Source organism: Sarcophilus harrisii, chromosome 4, assembly GCF_902635505.1.
Source record: "Sarcophilus harrisii chromosome 4, mSarHar1.11, whole genome shotgun sequence".
NCBI classification, from domain to species: domain Eukaryota; kingdom Metazoa; phylum Chordata; class Mammalia; order Dasyuromorphia; family Dasyuridae; genus Sarcophilus; species Sarcophilus harrisii.
The window spans coordinates 373,595,108-373,614,148 of record NC_045429.1 but is presented as its reverse complement, the minus strand read 5'-3'; the positions used below and the strand labels follow the sequence as shown (position 1 = coordinate 373,614,148).

General features: G+C 34.7%; 1 protein-coding gene across 2 annotated transcripts in view; it reads right to left on the bottom strand.

Annotated features, from left to right (window-relative positions):
- MTR (5-methyltetrahydrofolate-homocysteine methyltransferase) overlaps window positions 1-19,041 on the bottom strand; it is a 114,043-nt gene that overhangs the window by 57,378 nt on the left and 37,624 nt on the right. For both annotated transcript variants that reach the window (XM_012547946.3, XM_023502056.2), the window contains exons 15-16: window positions 10,253-10,393; window positions 5,032-5,217 (exon numbers count right to left, since the gene is read on the bottom strand). In XM_012547946.3, the coding sequence (XP_012403400.1) occupies window positions 5,032-5,217; window positions 10,253-10,393 (327 nt within the window). The remainder of the gene's footprint in view (window positions 1-5,031; window positions 5,218-10,252; window positions 10,394-19,041) is intronic.

The following is a 19,041-nucleotide window of genomic DNA, read 5'->3' as shown; positions in this document are numbered from 1 at the left end:
CTCTTTGGGGTATAAAAGGGGTATCTCTTCATAAAAACATCTCATCTTTTTAAAACTTCAAATACTATTTTCCTAACCTACCTCATTTACCAAATTTACGTTTTGTAGGCAATGTTTCATTTCCATTCCTTGTTACAGGATTTGATCCAAAAATCAAAACCACCTTCAAAGGAGGAAGATTTGCCACCACATAAGAAGGTGCTGTTGCCTCCAAGGATGGAAAGAAGAAGAGTTCATCCCTACTTCATTCAAAGAGCAAAACCACTGATGGAGTTTGTTTATAGTCTCCTGAAATGACTATGTTGAAGAGGACAATATCCATTTGGCTGTATAAGCTTTCCTATGTTTGTTCACAAAGAGGAACACTTTAGTCACAGCTGATCTAACTAAGAGCAAACAAGGAAGGGTGAGGAGGGGAAGGTTCCCTCAAGATTTTGTGCAGAAGGGCTAAATTTTCATTTCCCTGGAGATCACTATGGGGAGAGGAAAGAGTGAGAGAGACAACATACAACAAAGAAGTCCTAAGCAGGAATGGGTGCTGACGTTAAGAAAGAGTCGAGGATGATATGATGACTTATCATCAAGCTCAGTCAATCAATAAAAATTTCTTCAGTGCCTTCTATGTGCCAGACATTGCTGGGGGCACAAAGAAAAGGCAAAGGCAGTCCTGCCCTCAAGAAGTTCATAATCTGATGGAAGAGACAATATACAAATGTGTACAAAGCTATATAAGATAAATAACAAATCATCAATAGAGCAAAGGTACAAAAATGAAGAAGGACTAGGAAAGAAAATGGGACTTTTACTGGGGCCTGAGAGAAACCAGGAAAGATGAACAAGAGATGAGGAGGGATGGGTAACAGTCAGTGCAAACGTCTAGAACTGGGAATGAATGTCAATTCTTATGTGAGGAAGCCAACATTACTGCATGGAAAAGTATGTGAGAGAGGGAAGAGATATACAAAGATGAAAAAGGGGAGAGAGGAAAAAGCTTATAAAGGACTTTGAATGTCAAAAGATTTTGTATTTAATCTTAGAGGTAGTAGGAATCAGAGTAGTTTATTGGGATGTATGTCTGTGATAGGGTCAGATTTGAGCATTAGAAAAATTATTTTACTATTTTGGTGCCCAAATGAAGCATAAACTGCAACAGGAAGAGACTTGTGGCAAGCAAACACACCATGAGACTACCACAACAGCATGAAGAGATGGGCCTGCACCAGGGGGGTGATAATATTAGGAGAAGGAAGCTTACACGAGAGATGCTAGGAAGGTAGATAATACTTTCCTAGTAGACAATAAACTGGCAGATTGGATATAGGAGGTAAGGGATAGTGAGGAGTTTAGTTTTGAACTCAATAAAACAGATTTTGAGCCTGGGGATCTGGGAGAACAGTGATACCCTTGACCTTAATAAATAAGTTTGGAAGGAGAGAGGATTTGGGAGAAAAAGAAATAAATTCAATTTTGGACTTGTTTTAAGTTTAAAGATGTCTAGAGGATAACTATTTCAAAATATCCAAAAGGCACTTGGAGATAAGAACTAGAGGTCAGCAGGGAGGTTAGAACTGGATTAGGAAATTTAAGAGAAATCAGCAACATAGAGATTATAATTACATCTTTGGCAGCTGATGAGATGCCAAATGAAACAGTATAAAGGAAGAGTCAAGATAGAAACCTGGGGGGTATGACACCAATGATTGGCAAGCATGACCTGGATGAAGATCCAGCAAAATAGATTGAAAACTAGTGATCAGAAAATAGTCAACTATAGCAATCTAGTGTTTGACAAACCCAAAGATCCTAACTTTTGGGATAAGAATTCATTATTTAACAAAAACTGCTAGGATAACTGGAAATTAGTATGGCAGAAATTAGGTATGGACCCACACTTAACACCATATACCAAGATAAGATCAAAATGGATCCATGATTTAAACATAAAAAACGAGATTATAAATAAATTAGAGGAACATAGGATAGTTAATCTCTCAGACTTGTGAAGGAGGAAGAAATTTGTGACCAAAGATGAACTAGAGACCATTATTGATCACAAAATAGATTTTGATTACATCAAATTAAAAAAAACTAATGCAAACAAGATTAGAAGGGAAGCAACAAACTGGGAAAACATCTTCACAGTTAAAGGTTCTGATAAAGGCCTCATTTCCAAAATATATAGAGAATTGACTCTAACTGATAAGAAATCAAGCCATTCTCCAATTGATAAATGGTCAAAGGATATGAACAGACAATTTTCAGATGATGAAACTGAAACTAAATATATAGAGAATTGACTCTAACTGATAAGAAATCAAGCCATTCTCCAACTGATAAATGGTCAAAGGATATGAACAGACAATTTTCAGATGATGAAATCGAAACTATTTCCACTCATATGAAAGAGTGTTCCAGATCACTATTGATCAGAAAAATGCAAATTAAGACAACTCTGAGATACCACTATACACCTGTCAGATTGGCTAAGATGACAGGAAAAAATAATGATGAATGTTGGAGGGGGATGAGGGAAAACTGGGACACTGATGCATTGTTGGAGTTGTGAAGGAATCCATTCTGGAGAGCAATCTGGAATTATGCCCAAAAAGTTATCAAACTGTGCATACCCTTTGTGCATACCCTTTGATCCAGTAGTGTTTCTACTGGGCTTATACTCCAAGGAGATACTAAAGAAGGGAAAGGGACCTGTGTGTGCCAAAATGTTTGTGGCAGCCCTGTTTGTAGTGGCTAGAAGCTGGAAAATGAATGGATGCCCATCGATTGGAGAATGGTTGGGTAAATTGTGGTATATGAATGTTATAGAATATTATTGTTCTGTAAGAAATGACCAGCAGAATGAATACAGAGAGGCTTGGAGAGACTTACATGAACTGATGCTAAGTGAAATGAGCTGAACCAGGAGATCATTATATACCTCAACAACGATACTGTATGAGGATGTATTCTGATGGAAGTGGATTTCTTTGACAAAGAGAAGATCTAACTCAATTTCAATTAATCAATGATGGACAGAAGCAGCTACACCCAAAGAAAGAACACTGGGAAATGATTGTAAACTGTTTGCATTTTTGTTTTTGTTCCCAGGTTATTTTTATCTTCTGAATCCAATTCTTCCTGTACAACAAGAGAACTGTTCGGCTCTGCACACATATATTGTATCAAGAATGTACTGCGACCTATTTAACATATATAGGACTGCTTGTCATCTGGGGCAGGGGGTGGAAGGAGGGAAGAGAAAAGTCAAAACAGAAGTGAGTGCAAGGCATAATGTTGTAAAAAATTACCCTGTTCTGTCAATAAAAAGTTATTTAAAGAAAGAAAGAAAACTAGTGGTCAGATTGGTAGAAACATAAAAGGACAAAAATGAAACTAGAGAATGTTTCCTGTAGATACTTCAAGAATAGGATGATTCCTGTACTGCCAGATGTAGCCAGGATATTGTACTGTTTTGTGCTGTAACTGTACTTCTTGGTTACATGAGAGGATTCTACTGGAGGTTAGGGGGACAGAAATGATCCTTAGGCACCTTAGGTGATGAAACTGATGTTTTTATTATCAATAAATAAAAACTGGTTTTTGCTGGAGGTAGTTTTTGTTTTGTTTTGTTTTCAAACTAACAATGAGCATGGAAAACTTTCAGCTAAGATTTTGAAATATACCAGTAGAATCTAACTCACCAGACTTTTTTAAAAGAAATGTTCAAAAATAAACTGAAAAGCTTTTTTAGTTAAATGCTAATTATTAACTGACTCCTAACAACTAACCCACACTGGTCTGCTTTTCTGAAGATCTACCCTTCTCCAATTTCAGTTAAACATAAAAGAAATGCAGAAAGCTCTTAGACATTCATTCCCATATGAGGCACATATACAGCCAAATGAACAGAGGGTATCTAAGAAAAGAAAATATCACTCATGATTCTGACAGCTTCACAGAAGGTCAATGAAGTCAAAACTTGGGCCTCTCCAACAAAATTGGCCAAACTTGAGTCACTATAAGGACCACTCCCATCAAGAAGCTTAGCTCTCATTTCCTTTAACTAAGCATGTAAATATTAAATGTTTTGGAGTGACTGACGAAGAGGAATAGACTGGACAGTTTTCCATGAACTCTGCAGTCCCAAAAACTTTGCAAATCGAATTTTTAAAATATATTTTTTAAAAATATACACATACATGCACTTATTTGAAGACACATATATTGGGAGTAAAAAATAAAATTCAAAATCACATTGTCTCCTATATGTCAAGAATGGCTGAACAAATTATATAATTATGTTAAAATATTATTGCATCACAAAAAATAATACAGACGAATAGAGACATATTGGTATTTTCATGTCAAATTTAATTCAAATTTTAAGAACAAAACTGTTCCTTAACAGAGATATATGATCTAGTGGACATCATCTCTTTCAATTCTTCTGTATAATATGGAAATTTCTCATTTGTTGATGTTTGTCAAATTCATAATAAAATGTTTTGAAGAAATCAATTTTTACATTAAAAATATAGAATTACATGTTCTTTACTGAGGTGAGGTTGTAGAGAATGAAATACTACATAGAATATCAGACTAGAGAGAGGGGGATAGCCATTAGGCTGCATGATGAGCCACTGATGTTTTTTTAAAAGGGTACATCAATCAAAAACCAGGAAAAAAGAATCAATAATGGATGTTTTTCTTTTTTCTTTATAATCAACCAATTAGCTTGGAAAATTTCCACATAAGCTTTCCAGGATGGCAAATACAGTGTTTAAAAAGTTTGGAAATATACTGACGTAGTTTTGCTGAACACTGTTTTTTCACCTTTTTTTTTTACTTCCAGGAAAAGAGAAGAAAAAATGCATTAAGAAATATGAGTGAAGTGAGAACATGAGACAACAATAAAAAATTATTTTTATAGTTTTTTTAAAAAAAAGGTTTCAGAAATTGTGTCTGACATCACAGTTATTAGGGAAAAAATGAAAAAGTGCATAAAAATCAGGGGGAAAAAAAGAAATCACTTACTTGACCCACTTCATCAAATGCCATGACCACCACAGCAGCCCCATACATCTTGATCTTCTTTGCCTTCGCCAGAAAGTCATCCTCGCCTTCCTTCAGACTAATGCTGTTGACAATACACTTCCCCTGGCAGCATTTCAAGCCAGCCTCTATCACAGCAAAATTAGAAGAGTCAATACATAATGGTACCTGTAATTAGAACAAGGAAAGAGGCCAAGTTATTAATTTTTTTCTATGATTTTCAATTACCTCTTCTGTTTAATTTGGGTTTATTTGTCAACATTTTTTCCCCCAAAAAAATGCAAATTCAGTTTATCTTCTTTTCTACTTTTTAAAAGATCTTTTTAAATATCAACATTTCCCACACAGAACTTACATGTGTCCAAATATTTATAACAGCCCTTAATGTTTGGCAAAATATAAGAAAATGAGGGGATGTCCATTAACTGGGAAATGATTGAATAAGTACATAAATATAATGGAATGCTATTGTGCAATTAAAAATGATAAACAGGCAGATTTCAGAAGAACCTGGAAAAACTGATATAAATTGATACAAAGTGAAATGAATGAACCAGAAAACATTATAAACAGTATCAGCAACACTATATGACCAGCTAACTATGTTTGACTTAGCTCTTCTCAGCAACACAATGAACCAAAACAAGTACAAAGGACTCATGATGGAAAATGCTAGTCATAACAAGATAAAGAATTGATGGACTCTGAATGTGGATCAAAGCATACTTTTTCACTTACTTTATTCTCTTTCACTTTATTCTCTCTCCTGTTTTTTTTTTCTGATTGATCTGTTTCTTCTTTTACAATTGTGACTAATATGGAAATATTTTACATGACAGCACATGTACAAACTATATCAAATTACCTAATATCTTCAAAGAGGAGGGGAGGGGCAAGAGGTAGAATAATTTGGAATTCAAAATCTTATAAAAATGAATGTTACATTATGAGCTATGAAGAATACATTTACTAATTCTCCTTCTTTGTTTATTTTACTTATTTGCAATTCCTCTATACCCTAATACATGGCCAATTTTTATAAAAATTCCATGTATAGTGCAAAGAAATACATGTGTATTACTTAGCAGTCTAATTTTTAAAATTCTCTAAGTGTTTTAGCTCTAGTTTCTGCAGTAATTTGTTCAAACTGTATTTCCCTTTTATTAATCTTCTTACTAGATTTTTCCAAAATGGAAAGGATATTAAAATTTTCTATTATTGTATTACTGTGTCTTCTTTTAGTTTAATTGATTTTTTCTTGATGGACTTAAATGCCATGACATTTAGAACATAGAAGTTTGATACTGATTTCTTGTTTATGACTCCTTTCACATAATGTAGTTTCCTTTTTAAAAAATCATCATGTTACAAATGTTTTTGCTAACCAATAGCACAACTGTAATTTTTATAACTGCCTGATACATATTAAATATTCTAAAATTTTATCTTTATTCCATGTATTATTTTATTTTGCTGTTATATTGTTTTTAGTTACAGATACAGATTATTCAATTTTTCACTCTTTCATTTTATTGGATTATTTTATCCATTCATATTTAAAGTTAAGAGACTTAGGTTTATATTATCCTTCATTTATCTCTAAAAAATTTTTCTAACACGCCTATTTTGAGTTCCTCCTTTCTATAGAGGATTTACAGATTTATTTTGCCGATTCCCCCACCTAACACAATCCACTTACAATTTCTTTCTTTTTAAAAAATTTAATTTAAACAATTTAAAAATTGTTATATAAGATGACTCTCTAGGATAGGGAAAGGGGAGGAAATATTAAGACTAATTCTGATGATGTCAAAGATGCAAAATAACAAAAATTTGATTAAAAAACTAAAGGGAGCAAGGATTGGTCACCAATAGGGAATAAGCTATAGCCAATTTTCCAACGTCTCCAACATACACTCTTGACTTTACCCAGGCAACATAACAGTAAAAATAAAACAGCAGTATGAAATATTTGGAGGGATATTCTTGTCATGAGAGCACTTAGATTATCCTCAAACATGAAAAAGGGTTAAGCTAATAACTGAGAAAGGAACCAATGAGTTTCTTTTCTAGGCTTTGATATCAGCTTACCCAATTCGAGTGCCTAAATGCCAATGTAACCACCTTAATATAGCATTTAGACATCTCAAGATCAGATGCTGTTCTGCCTCGGGATTAATGTGTACCTTCATGCCCTTCAAAAGAAATCTCCTAGCCAAGGTATTCAAATTTGAGCTCCCACATTCCGGACTTGAAATAATCCTAGCTTTGGCACCCAAAAAAAAAGTGAATGCATCTGGGTAAAAGGCCAATTCCTTTTAGGTCTGAATGGAAGCAAACAAACTGAAAATATTACATTCCCCTTTAATTTTCTATCTTCAGCAACTCATATCCTAGCCTCAGAAAATAAAGTGAAATAAATAAGCCAAGAAAAAAAAAAATCCTTAAATGATCTTCAGAGAGGAGACAAATTTTAAGATTAAGAAAGCAACTGGAAAGAAATGCAACTAAAATGATGCAGCAAAAACCATTACTCAAGGGAAGAAGATTCAGATCTCTTGGTTTTAATTCCTGAATAGCTGGACTGCCCTAAATCTCTATGATACAGAGAAGCATATCTCTATGCTTGTCACCACCACCACCAGAGGGTAGCAAAGGAAAGGAAACAAAGAGTAAATTAAATCAGCAATTGTTTTTTGTTCTCATTCTGAATTTGAGAAGAAAGAAAAAGAGAAAGAGAGGAAAAAGAAGGAAGGAAGGAAAGAAGTAGAGCGGGAGAGAAGGAGAGAAAGAAAGAAACAGAGGAAAGAAGGGAGGGAAAGGTGGGAGGGAGGGAAGAAAAGGAAGAAGGAAAAAAGGAAAGGAGGGAGGAAGGAAAGGAAGAAAAGAAGGAAGGGAGGGAAGGAGGAAGAAAAGGGAAGGAGGGAGAGAGGAAGTGAGGAAAGGAGGAAAGGGTGTGGGAAGGAGAGTTGAACTGATGGCCAAAAAAAAAAAAAAAAAAAAAAAAGAATTTTTTTAGTTTTATGTATTGTTATTGTTTTATTTTTTTGAAACTCAACCAGCGGAACTGCAAGTACAATAGACTATGGCCCAAATCCAAAGCAGACCAGTCCTATTTTTGCTTGAGGACACACCCCTTAGGCAGCATAGTGGGTCTCCAATCCCAGAAGTTCACCCATTGGTGCTGGACATTTAATCAACTACAGCCCAGAACTCCTGAACTAAATCAGTTTACCAATCTCAGCCTCTCCAATAGCAATAACTATAGGGGCATATCACCACACCTGGCCATGAATTTTTAAAATGAACACAGAGCCAAGTTTGGAAGAAGAGCTCCTTGGCAGGAAGGTTCTGTCCTTAAAATTGCAAAACTTTTACTTCTAATATTGCAGAAACTCTAGTGATAGAATTCTCCTGGAGGAAGCAAGATAATAATATAAATGCTAGTATTTTACATAACATTTTAAGGTTTGCAAAGTGCTTCACAAGTAATTTCTCATTTTATTCTCAAAACAACCCTGGGAGGCAGCTGCTATTATTTTCTCCATTTTATAAGTGAGGAAATAGAGGTAGATAAAGGTTAAATGATTTGGTCAGGGATGTATAGTTAAAAAGTATCTGAGGCCAGATAAGAATTCAAGTTTTTTTAATACAAAATTCAGCATTTTCCACTGAGCCACCTGTCTATAGAGCATGCACAAAGCATTCTGCAAATGTTAAACAAAGTCTGATGCTATTGCTGAGGAGTATACATTATAACTTGCTCCTAGGAAATACTTTGGAATTCTTTTTGTATTTAACAAAACCTAATCAAAAATCTGCATTCCCATCTGTAAGGTTATGTCATTTGTCATTAATTCTTTTTTTTCCTTTGAATTGATTTCTTTCTGAAAGTAAAATACACTGGGGGCAGCTAAATGGCGCAGTGGATAGAGTACCAGTCCTGAAGTCAGGAGGACCTGAGTTCAAATATGGCCTTAAGATACCTAATACTTCCTAGTTGTGTGAACCTGGGCAAGTCACTTAATCACAATCGCCTCAGCAAAAAAAAAAAAAAAAAAGTAAATTGCACTTGGAAAAAAATGAAAACCTAAATCAGAACAGCATATCCAAGAACACTTTTATAGTATCCTTTACCAAATGGGAAAGGGCTTAAATTCACTTTAATTTATGGTTTATACAGCACTATTTCGGCTTCTGTCTTATTCTCTCTCTCTCTCTTACAATGTGTGATAGGATGATAAATTTTGTCAACTAAATGATTATAATCTATCAATTTAAAGTAAATACATTTCTGTATAAAGATTTAAAGAATATCGTTTTAAATGGAAACATAATTATAAAATATACAGTGCTAATATTAAAGTAACAAAACTACACAACAATTCTTATAAAGTAATGCATCTTTATATAAAAAGCAGAGATTAATAGATCAATTATATTCCCTAGTGAAGAATCCTAATTTAAAGTAAAAGGATGCTATAATTTTCCAAAAAATAAGATTATAAAGTATTTCTATGCAAACATGAATGTCATTAATTCTTAAAATAACAATCAGCTGGAGAGGGGGAAACCCCTGAGAAACTCCTTTTCCTCATCAGTTCATCCAGCTTTAGCAATAGCAGAAAATTACAGGTGGTGCGGGGAGAAATTTTAATCTTTAACTCTGTTTCAATCTGACTAGCTTCACTGATCTTCCTTCCTCCTTAAAGGAACAACTAAGTCCTTTTATATTTATGATGAAAGAGACAGAAGATTAAATAGCTATACACTGAATGGCTAAAGATTTTCATGCTGAACTGGTGAGGGAACTCATAGATACAGGAGATGCAAAATGAATCCACCTTTTATGTCCATTTATAGAAGCTTGGAGAGAAATTGAAGGATTAGAATCCTACTTGTTAGCTGTGTGACCTATATAAGTCACCTGGCCACTCTAAGACTATCTTCTGATCTATAAAACAAATGAAAATTTCTTTGGAAGTAAAAAGAGAAAATGTGTCCATTTTGTGAACCTAGATGCTCCCCTAAATACTGGTTGCTGTTATCATCATCATCATCCATATATTCACTCATTCAGGAGATTCTAGGCAAGAAATGCAAAGAAGGTATTTGGTCCAGGGCAATATAGTTTAAAAGACAAATTCATATGTGACAAAGCTTGCTTGAGATGCCTTAACATCGTGATTGAATTAAGTATCACCTTAGCAATATCAGGTTCAGAAGCAATGAAGTTACAAAATCTGGTCATCGCGCTGGGGCCATCCAACATCCCGTCATCCATGTTAATATCCAGAATCTGAGCTCCCATCTCCACTTGGGTTTTAGCCACACTCAAAGCTTCCTATAGTAAAAACAAAGAAGATGCATTATGACTCTTGAGCCAAAAGCAGCAGAAGAGAACACATTTACTTCTTTCTTGACCATGACTACTTGAGTTAAAAAGTAAAAAAAAAAAAAAAAAATTACAATATATGGTATTAACAATTAACAAGTCCAAAAGGAATCTTTGAATCACTTAGTCTTTTTCTCGCATTCAATATAACTTCCATGTTATTAGTATTCTTCTAGTCTCCCAAACTAGAAATATGAATCATTCAATGAACTATATTCCCCAATTGATGAAATCATTCAATGAACTATTCCCCATACTAATCGATCTAGGGTGATATGAAAAAACTGGACCAAAAGGCCAAGCTAACTTACACAGTTCCATATCTTCCCCTATTACTTAAACTCAAAAAGGACTTATTAAATATTACTTCCTTTCCTTCATGAGCAGACAATTTTCAAATAAAGAAATCATAGCTATCTATAGTCATATGAAGAAGTGTTCCAAAACACTTTTGAAGAGAAGTGCAAAGTAAAACAACTATAAAATAGCACCTCACACCTATCAAATAGGCCAATATGACAAAAAAGGAAAGTAATAAATGCTGGAGATGATGTGGAAAAACTAGGACACTAATGCATTGTTGGTGGAGTTGTGAACTAATCCAACCATTCTGGAGAGCAATTAGGAACTATGACCAAAAGGAAACAAAACTATCTTTTGACCTAGCAATACCACTACTCAGTATGTACACCAAAGAGATAATTAAAAAAAAAAAAGGACCTACAAATGTAAAAACATTTACAGCATTCCTTTTTGTAGTGGCAGAATATTGAAATATCAAAAAAAAAACTTTTTTTGAGGGTATACTTATCAATTAGGGAATGGCTGAATAAGGTGTGACTGAGGAATGTTAATGAAATGCTATTGTATGATAAAAATGATAAATCAGACAGATTTCAGGAAAAACTTATACAAACTGATGCAAAGTGAAATGAGCAGAACCAGGAAAACCTTGAACAGTGTCAGCAATAACATGTGATAATCAACTATGTTTTAACTCTTCTTAGCAATACGATGACCCAAGACAAGTACAGTTTCCTACTTAATGCAGTATGCTCCAAGTATCCCTAAATCCTGGGTCTTCCCATCAATCTATTTAGTCAGATTAATTTTTCTAAAACAGAACTTTCATTATGCCATACCCTACACTCAAGAATCTATGTCTCCTTATTATCCGTCTGGGACATCAGAACCAAATTGTTCTGTTTAATTTTTGGGCTCACAATAATTAGATCTCATACTTACGGTACCATCTAAATTTCTCATCATTCCCACAAAATCCTACTTCTACCCAATTCAGGTTTATCGTCACCATTCTTCACATATATCAAATTTTTCTTCCTTCTGTGTCTTTGCTCATAGGGTTCCCTTTATCTAAGAAGCAGATCCCCTTCAATTATCAAAATCATTCTTGTGTACATTAAGGCCAAATTCACATACCACCTTGTAAAGTACCGGCTAGCTCTCTGGAGGCCTCAGGATCCAGAGTCAGGATAAGTAAAAGTCCTTGGTCTTTACGGGGAGAAGGGAAAGAGGCAGGCAAACTGCCAGGAATTTTGCCAAACATCTCTCCTCGATTCTGGAGTCCAGAATCTCCACCTTTCTCCTCCTAGGTCCTGCTACCAAGTGACTTTGGCTTCTGTCACTCCACCCTCTAATCCTCACACTCACTCTTAATATAAACACTGAGTAAGCACCAAACAGTGAGAAGAGCCATTTACCCAAAACATATGCTAACAGGGTCATTGTATTATTAATCTTGTAATTAGCCTTAAGTGCTCAGTTGTCTGATTCAAGTACACCTTTTCATAGTTTCAGCCCTTTACACCACCTTCTTCATTAAGTCTTTTCCATTTACTATCCTCACCTTTTATTAATCTTTTCCTTGCCTGAACTTGTATGGCACTAAAAAGAACACTTCTATATCTTTAAGAAATTTAACTATTTTCAACATTTCAATATTTCAAATATTTTAACCAATATCCAACTATTTGAATTCTCTATATAATTGGACCACAAGCTCCTTGAAGCTAAGGACTAGGCTATACTGCTTTTGAAAGTGAGTGTCACATAGGAGGTTCTCACTACATACATGTTGACTGATGAATACAGTAACTGTGTGTGTGTGTGTGTGTGTGTGTGTGTGTGTGTGTGTGTGTACGTCTCTGTCTATATTCTGTCTATATGTCTTCAAGGTATGAAAAAAGGAGATTCTATGAAGTATCAGACATTCATGCTCTCATAGCATGGAAATTATAATAGATTTTTTCTAACTCTAAGAAGATTAAATGGAAATTTGCAAAAAAGAAATAAGGATGTGTGAGGAAGAAATAACATATCACAAAAATAATCTTGAGTATTATAAAGAAAATGGATTCAAAGAATTATAATCCAATGACAACCTTTGTTAAAGTCAGCTGTATCCCACACAGACATACAAGAAAAAAAAAAAAAATAGCATTGAGTACTAAATGGGATCTCATGTTCATGGAATTACAGATAAGAAAAAAAATTAGTTTGAAAAACAGATCATGAGCTTGGCACGGACGCCTGATAAAGCAGTGATGGAGTTGTTCAATTATCCAGGCATTTACCGAAGCTCTCTCTGCCAAAAGCAGAGCTACTAATAACTTTTTTTCTTAACAATAATCCTGTCCTTCAATAAAGTGAAGAAATAAACAAGAAGTTATATCTTGGTTCTGATTCTCATTAGCAGAGAGAAACTATTTATCAAGTAGAAATGGTATCTTAGAAGGAAATAATCTCTCTGTCCTAGAGTTTGTGGAAGAGAAGAAAGCCCGTCTGACATGCACCCTCCATTTTAGTAATGTACATTTCAAAGAGTTCAGGTAAAGAATAGGAGAATACCATGGACTAAAATTCTCCAGTGGACATTCTAACAGACTTGGGGTGGAAAATGCCATTTGTATCTAGAGAGAGAACACTGGAGACCGAATGTGGATCAAAGCATAGTATTTTCACCTTTTTGTTATGATTTGTTTTTCTTTCTCTTGGTTTTTTTCTCTTTTGGTCAATTTTTCTCATATAACAAGAAAAACATGGAAATATATTTAAAAGGATTCCATATTGTATAACTTATATCAAACTGCTTGCTGTCTTGGGGAAGGAGGAGATAAGAGAAGGAGAAAAAAAATCTGAACACATCTTACAAAAATGAATGCTGAAAAACTATTTTTACATGTACTTGGGAAAAATTAAATGCTATCAAGAAAAAAAATTAAGTTTCTTGAAAACAAAGAACTATGGCTCATTTCAAATTTGAATACTGAAAACTTAGTAGAATGTTTTATACATAGTAGACAATTGATAAAAAAAATTGTTGTTGTTTAAAAAAAGAAATGAAATAAAATTCTTCAGTGGAAGACAGGGATAAGAAACTCTCAAGAATAAATTCTGGTCAACCCAAAGGGAAATAATTCTGTGGAAGTTAAAAAAAAAAAATGTTTTATCTAAAAAAGACCAGTTGTGGCTACACAGATAATTCACCAACCAATAATTTTTTTTTTTAAAGGTGCACATAACAGATGGGAAAAGAAGCAGATAACAAGGAGGATATGAAGCTGAACAGTCCCATAAAAAGTAATAACAGCACTGCTAGAGCTCAGAATAACCTGAGACTATTAAGAAAAGGCAGGGGGTTTATGGATATACTGATAGAAATTGAAAGACCAAAGAAAAGACAACACCATTTCTACATCTAAGTTTTCTTAATGCTCTTTATGTAAGTATCAGTTAAGAACAAAAGGAGCAAAAAAAATTTTTTATGTAAAGAGTTAAGACATTGCTGCTGCTAGTATTGATAAACATTCTGATGGCGAATATGAATAGAAAAGGAATTTTTGTTCTACTATAACTTGCTAAAATATGTGTACAAAGAAACATGACTTTCAGACAGGATCTGGACAGATTTGGAAAGAAAATTATAGCTAGTATAAATATGAGGACCTTCTGGAACTCTCTTCAAGATGCAGTGATGCCTTGTTTGTGGGAAAATGTTTAATGCTATAAAAAAAAATTTTTTTTAATTTAGATAAATCTAAGCGGAAATTAACAGTTTTCAAGAACACCATGAGGATGACAGAATGCAGTGAGAATTTCAGACCTTTCTTAATTGACTTAACTTCACTTGCTTAAAGCTCTAGTAACACTGATGCCCTTCAGCACTACAGGAAGGTAAAGATTTAAGCACTTGTTCCTTCATGCTATTCTCTTTGGCAAATCTTCAAGCACTTTATAAATGTTTGCTAGCCAGTAATAATGCTTCTTATTGTTGAGGCACATGCAACTCTTTGGGAGGTTTGTTTTTGGTTTTTTTGACAAAAATACTAGAGTGTTTGCCATTTCCTTCTCCAGCTTATTTTACAGATGAGGAAACTGAGGCAAAAAGAGCTAAGTCACTTGCCCAGAATCACAAAGTATCACACAGCCAAATCTGAACCCATGAACAAGATAAGTCTTCCTGACACCAAGCCAAGTGTTCTACCCAATGTACCATCTAGCTAACATTTATAGTGTCTTATTCTCTGTTATTAGGAAAATAGTTCTACTTAGTACCCTAGAGAGTCCACATTATGAGAGATAATTATGCAAACATACACACTATTACGTAATTATCCCCTGAGAATGTGTAGTGGGTAAGGGCTCAAGAGCTAGAATGTAAGAAGAGGAAGTGTATTTCTTTCAATTATAGGATTACCCTAAGACTTTTTGTAGTGGTAGTCTATTTCTGGGAACTTAGACTTGTTGAAGTGTGAGAACAAGACTGAAGGAAACAAGCCTCCAGTGATGTGCTCATGCCTCATTTTGTCTAAAGGGCTTACTATACACCATTTCTATATTTCATAAGAGTGGATGGGATAATAACATCTGATAATGAAAATAAAAACCACCTGTTCAATTCTAATTTTGCTTCTGTCTTCTCTGTCAGGGAGCTAGAGATCTATGCAATGAACAGAAAACAAAAATAACTAAATAGGAACCTATTAAAAAGACAACTAAAGAGATCCAAAAAGAACAATTAGCTGATGAATTCCAGGAGAGCTACATCTTTGCATAGCTCTGACTGCTGACACCATCTGAAAGATTGTAGAGAATAGAAAATACCTTCCCAAAATGAAAAAGCCCAAATGTCCCAAAGAAAGAAAATGGAATCTGCAAACTTCAGCTAGATCCAAATTAGTGCAAATAATGGATCCTCTGAAGTAGACATATATATTCAAATTCATACCATTCAAAGTTAAATGAGGATAACTGGTCCAGCCCAATGGACAAAACATTAGAATCCACTTCAGGGGATTCTTTAATTGTACTAATCAGGGCCTACAGAGGAAGGCAACTCGGTGGTCCAGTGGTTAAAGCCGGACTCTGGATTCAGAGAGTTCAAGTCCTGTATCAAATAACTGTACAAGCTGTGTAACTTTAGGCAAATCACTTAAGATTCCATTTGTGTCAGTTTCCTTATCTATAAAATGGGAATAATATCATCTACCTTTCAGGGTTGAAGTGAGAATAAAATGAGATGATTATAAATGCTCTGTAAATGGTTCACTATTATAAACCATTAAGTTTGACTTTGATTCATGGGAATCTCTAGAACAGAGATTCTGGTCAATAAATATCTAGAAATAAAATGAGCCAAAAAAGGTTCATAAAGAACCTTTGGCAAAACCTTGTGGTTATGTATGAGCTGCCTAGAGTCTCATGATTTATCTGATAGAAAATATTTTATACTATTCCTGTGGAAAAGACAGAGACACGGCCCAGGCAGCAATATAATTAAGGTAGTTTTAAAATAAATAAGGTAGCTTTGGACCTGGTTAAATAGCTGAACTAAAGAGAAGCTGAAGGAACTAGGAATATGTAGCTTAGAGAAAAAAGAAAAAAGGGGGAATAAATACCTTTATATAAATATCTGAAGAGGAATCACAGAGAAGAGATTAGATTTGTGCTGTTTGGTCTCAGAGAAAGAGAAAGAGCCATTATAAATAGGTAAATTTACACTTGATGTCCAAAAAAACTTCTAAAGAATTAGTTATTCAAAATTATGATATATGAATGTTATATTATTGTTGTGAAATGACCAGCAAGATGATTTCAGAGAAGCCTGGAGAGACTTGCATGAATTGATGCTAAATGAAATAAGCAGAACTAGGAGATCATTATACATAGCAACAGCAAGATTATACAGTGATCAATTCTGATGGACATGGTTCTTCTCAAGAATGAGATGATTCAGGCCACTTCCAATGCTCTTGTGAGAGAAGAGCCATCTACATCCAGAGAGAAGACTGTGGGAATTGAGTGTGGACCACAACATAGCATTCTCATCTTTCTGTTGTTGTTTGCTTGCATTTTGTTTTCTTTCTGGGTTTTTTTTCCCTTCTTGGTCCAATTTTTCTTGTGCAGCAAGATAACTGTATAAATATGTATGAATATATTGGATTTAACATATATTTTAACAAATTTAACATGTATTAAACTACCTGCTATCTAGGGAAGGGGATGGGGGGGAAGGAGGAAGGAGGGAAAGGCTTTGCAAGGATCAATTTGAAAAGTTACCCATGCATATGTTGTAAATAAAAAGCTTTAAGAAAAATTTTAAAACAAAGAATTAGTTATTCAAAAATTTAATGTGCTACTCCAGGAGGTAATTCCTGCACTTAGTGAAAGATTTCAAACGAGACCTGGATGACCACTTCTCAAGTAAGCTATGGTGTGAACTACTTTTAGGAATGTACTGGACCAGTGGACATCCTTTTCCAATTCTAAAATTGTTTTAAAAGAGAGAGAGAGACAGACAGACAAACAGACAGACTACTTTGGGAGGAATAAGCTTCCTACAACTGAAAATGTTCTTTTCCAAACTTATCTATTTTTAATCAAGGGTACCGCCATCTTTCCGGTTATCCTATCTTATAGCCTAAGTGTCACCCCTGACTCCTAGCCACCTCTCATCTTCCATATCCAATCTCTTGCCAGTTACTTTCAATCCAACCTTTGTAACATCTCTCAAATATGCTTCCTTCTCTCCTGACATTGCGTCCACTCTAGTACCACCACCTCACTGCAATAACCTACTAGTTGATCTTGCCTCAAATTTCCCCCCATTAGAGTCCATTCTCCACTCAACTATCAAAGTGATTTTCCTAAAATACAGGTTGGACCACTTCAAGTCTTAGCAAGGAAGAGTGATATTATACAAGTGGTCCTTTAAGAAGATCACCATGGTATATCATGCAGAATGTTGGGGAAACTGAAAGCAAGAAGACCAATAAGGAGAAATTACAATAGTCTATTAGTCAATGAACTCCAATGGCCCCCTATTTCAACTCCAGAATTAAAAATAAAATCTTGTCATTATGTTAAATCCTTTGGAACCTTCTTCCTCCTCCCTGACCTTTCCAGTCTTCTGATATCTTAATTTCCCACATACTCTGTGATCCAAAGACAATGACTTGCCTGCTGTTCTTAGAACAAGATAATCTATCCCCTGACTCCAGGCCATTTCACTGGTCGTCTCTCAACATCTAGAATGCTCCCCTTCCTCTTCTCCATCTTCTGACCATCCTGCCTTCCTTCAAGCCCTGACTAAAATCCCATCTCTAACAAGCTTTTCCCAGTCTCCACTAATTAAAGTGCCTCTCCTCTGTTGATTATCCCCAGTTTATCCTATCTTGTTTGTTTGCAAGCTGTCACTACATGAAAGTGATTGCCATAAAAGCATAGACTGTCTTTTGGCTTTCTTTATATCCCCAGAACTTAGTACAGTACTTCACACATATTAGGTGATTAATAAATGCTGGACTGGACAAGGGACACACCCAAAATAGGCCAAAATGGATACAGCAGGAAATGAGGTAGTGACATGAGGGGTCTGGCACAGGATATTAGTGTGTTAAAGACTAATGGAAGATAAAATCAGAAAGGTAGTTTAAAGTCAGAAATTTGAACGTGGCAAATTGAAAGTCTGGACTTTCTTGGGGAGATAACAGGAAACCACTTCAAGTCTTAAAGCAGGAACAGGGATATTACACAAGTGGCACTTCAAGATTACTATGGAATTGGAGAGACTGAAAACAAGTTCAATTAGGAGGAAATCACAATAATATAGACTTGAAATAATGAGAGGATAAACCAGTAGATGGACAAAGAGAATGGGAAAAAAAAGGATAATAAGAGAGCAACCAACTCAATGTCAAATCTCCAGTTTAGATTACATTGTTAAGCTTTCTTTTGACATAATTTTAACCTTAACAGCATTCTCAACAAAAATTGAAAAACAATCAATGAAACATGAAGCAAGTGTCCAAATAATGAATATCATTCATCTTTCTATCTTTCTTTTCTACATTCCTAAAGAAATAGGGTAGAAATTCAGAATGGAAGGCATTTCTCTATTTTTACCTTTCCCTTTCCAAATCAGGGAAATAAGTGGAAGATGAATCTGCCTCATAGTATTTCACCCCAATTCTTGAATGTGGGTTTTTGGTGAAGAGCAATGGCAATTTCAATTTTTCTCAAGGCTTAATCCATAACCCACCCTCCCCTTCAAGTTGAAAAGTGAGCCCAGTTTATCA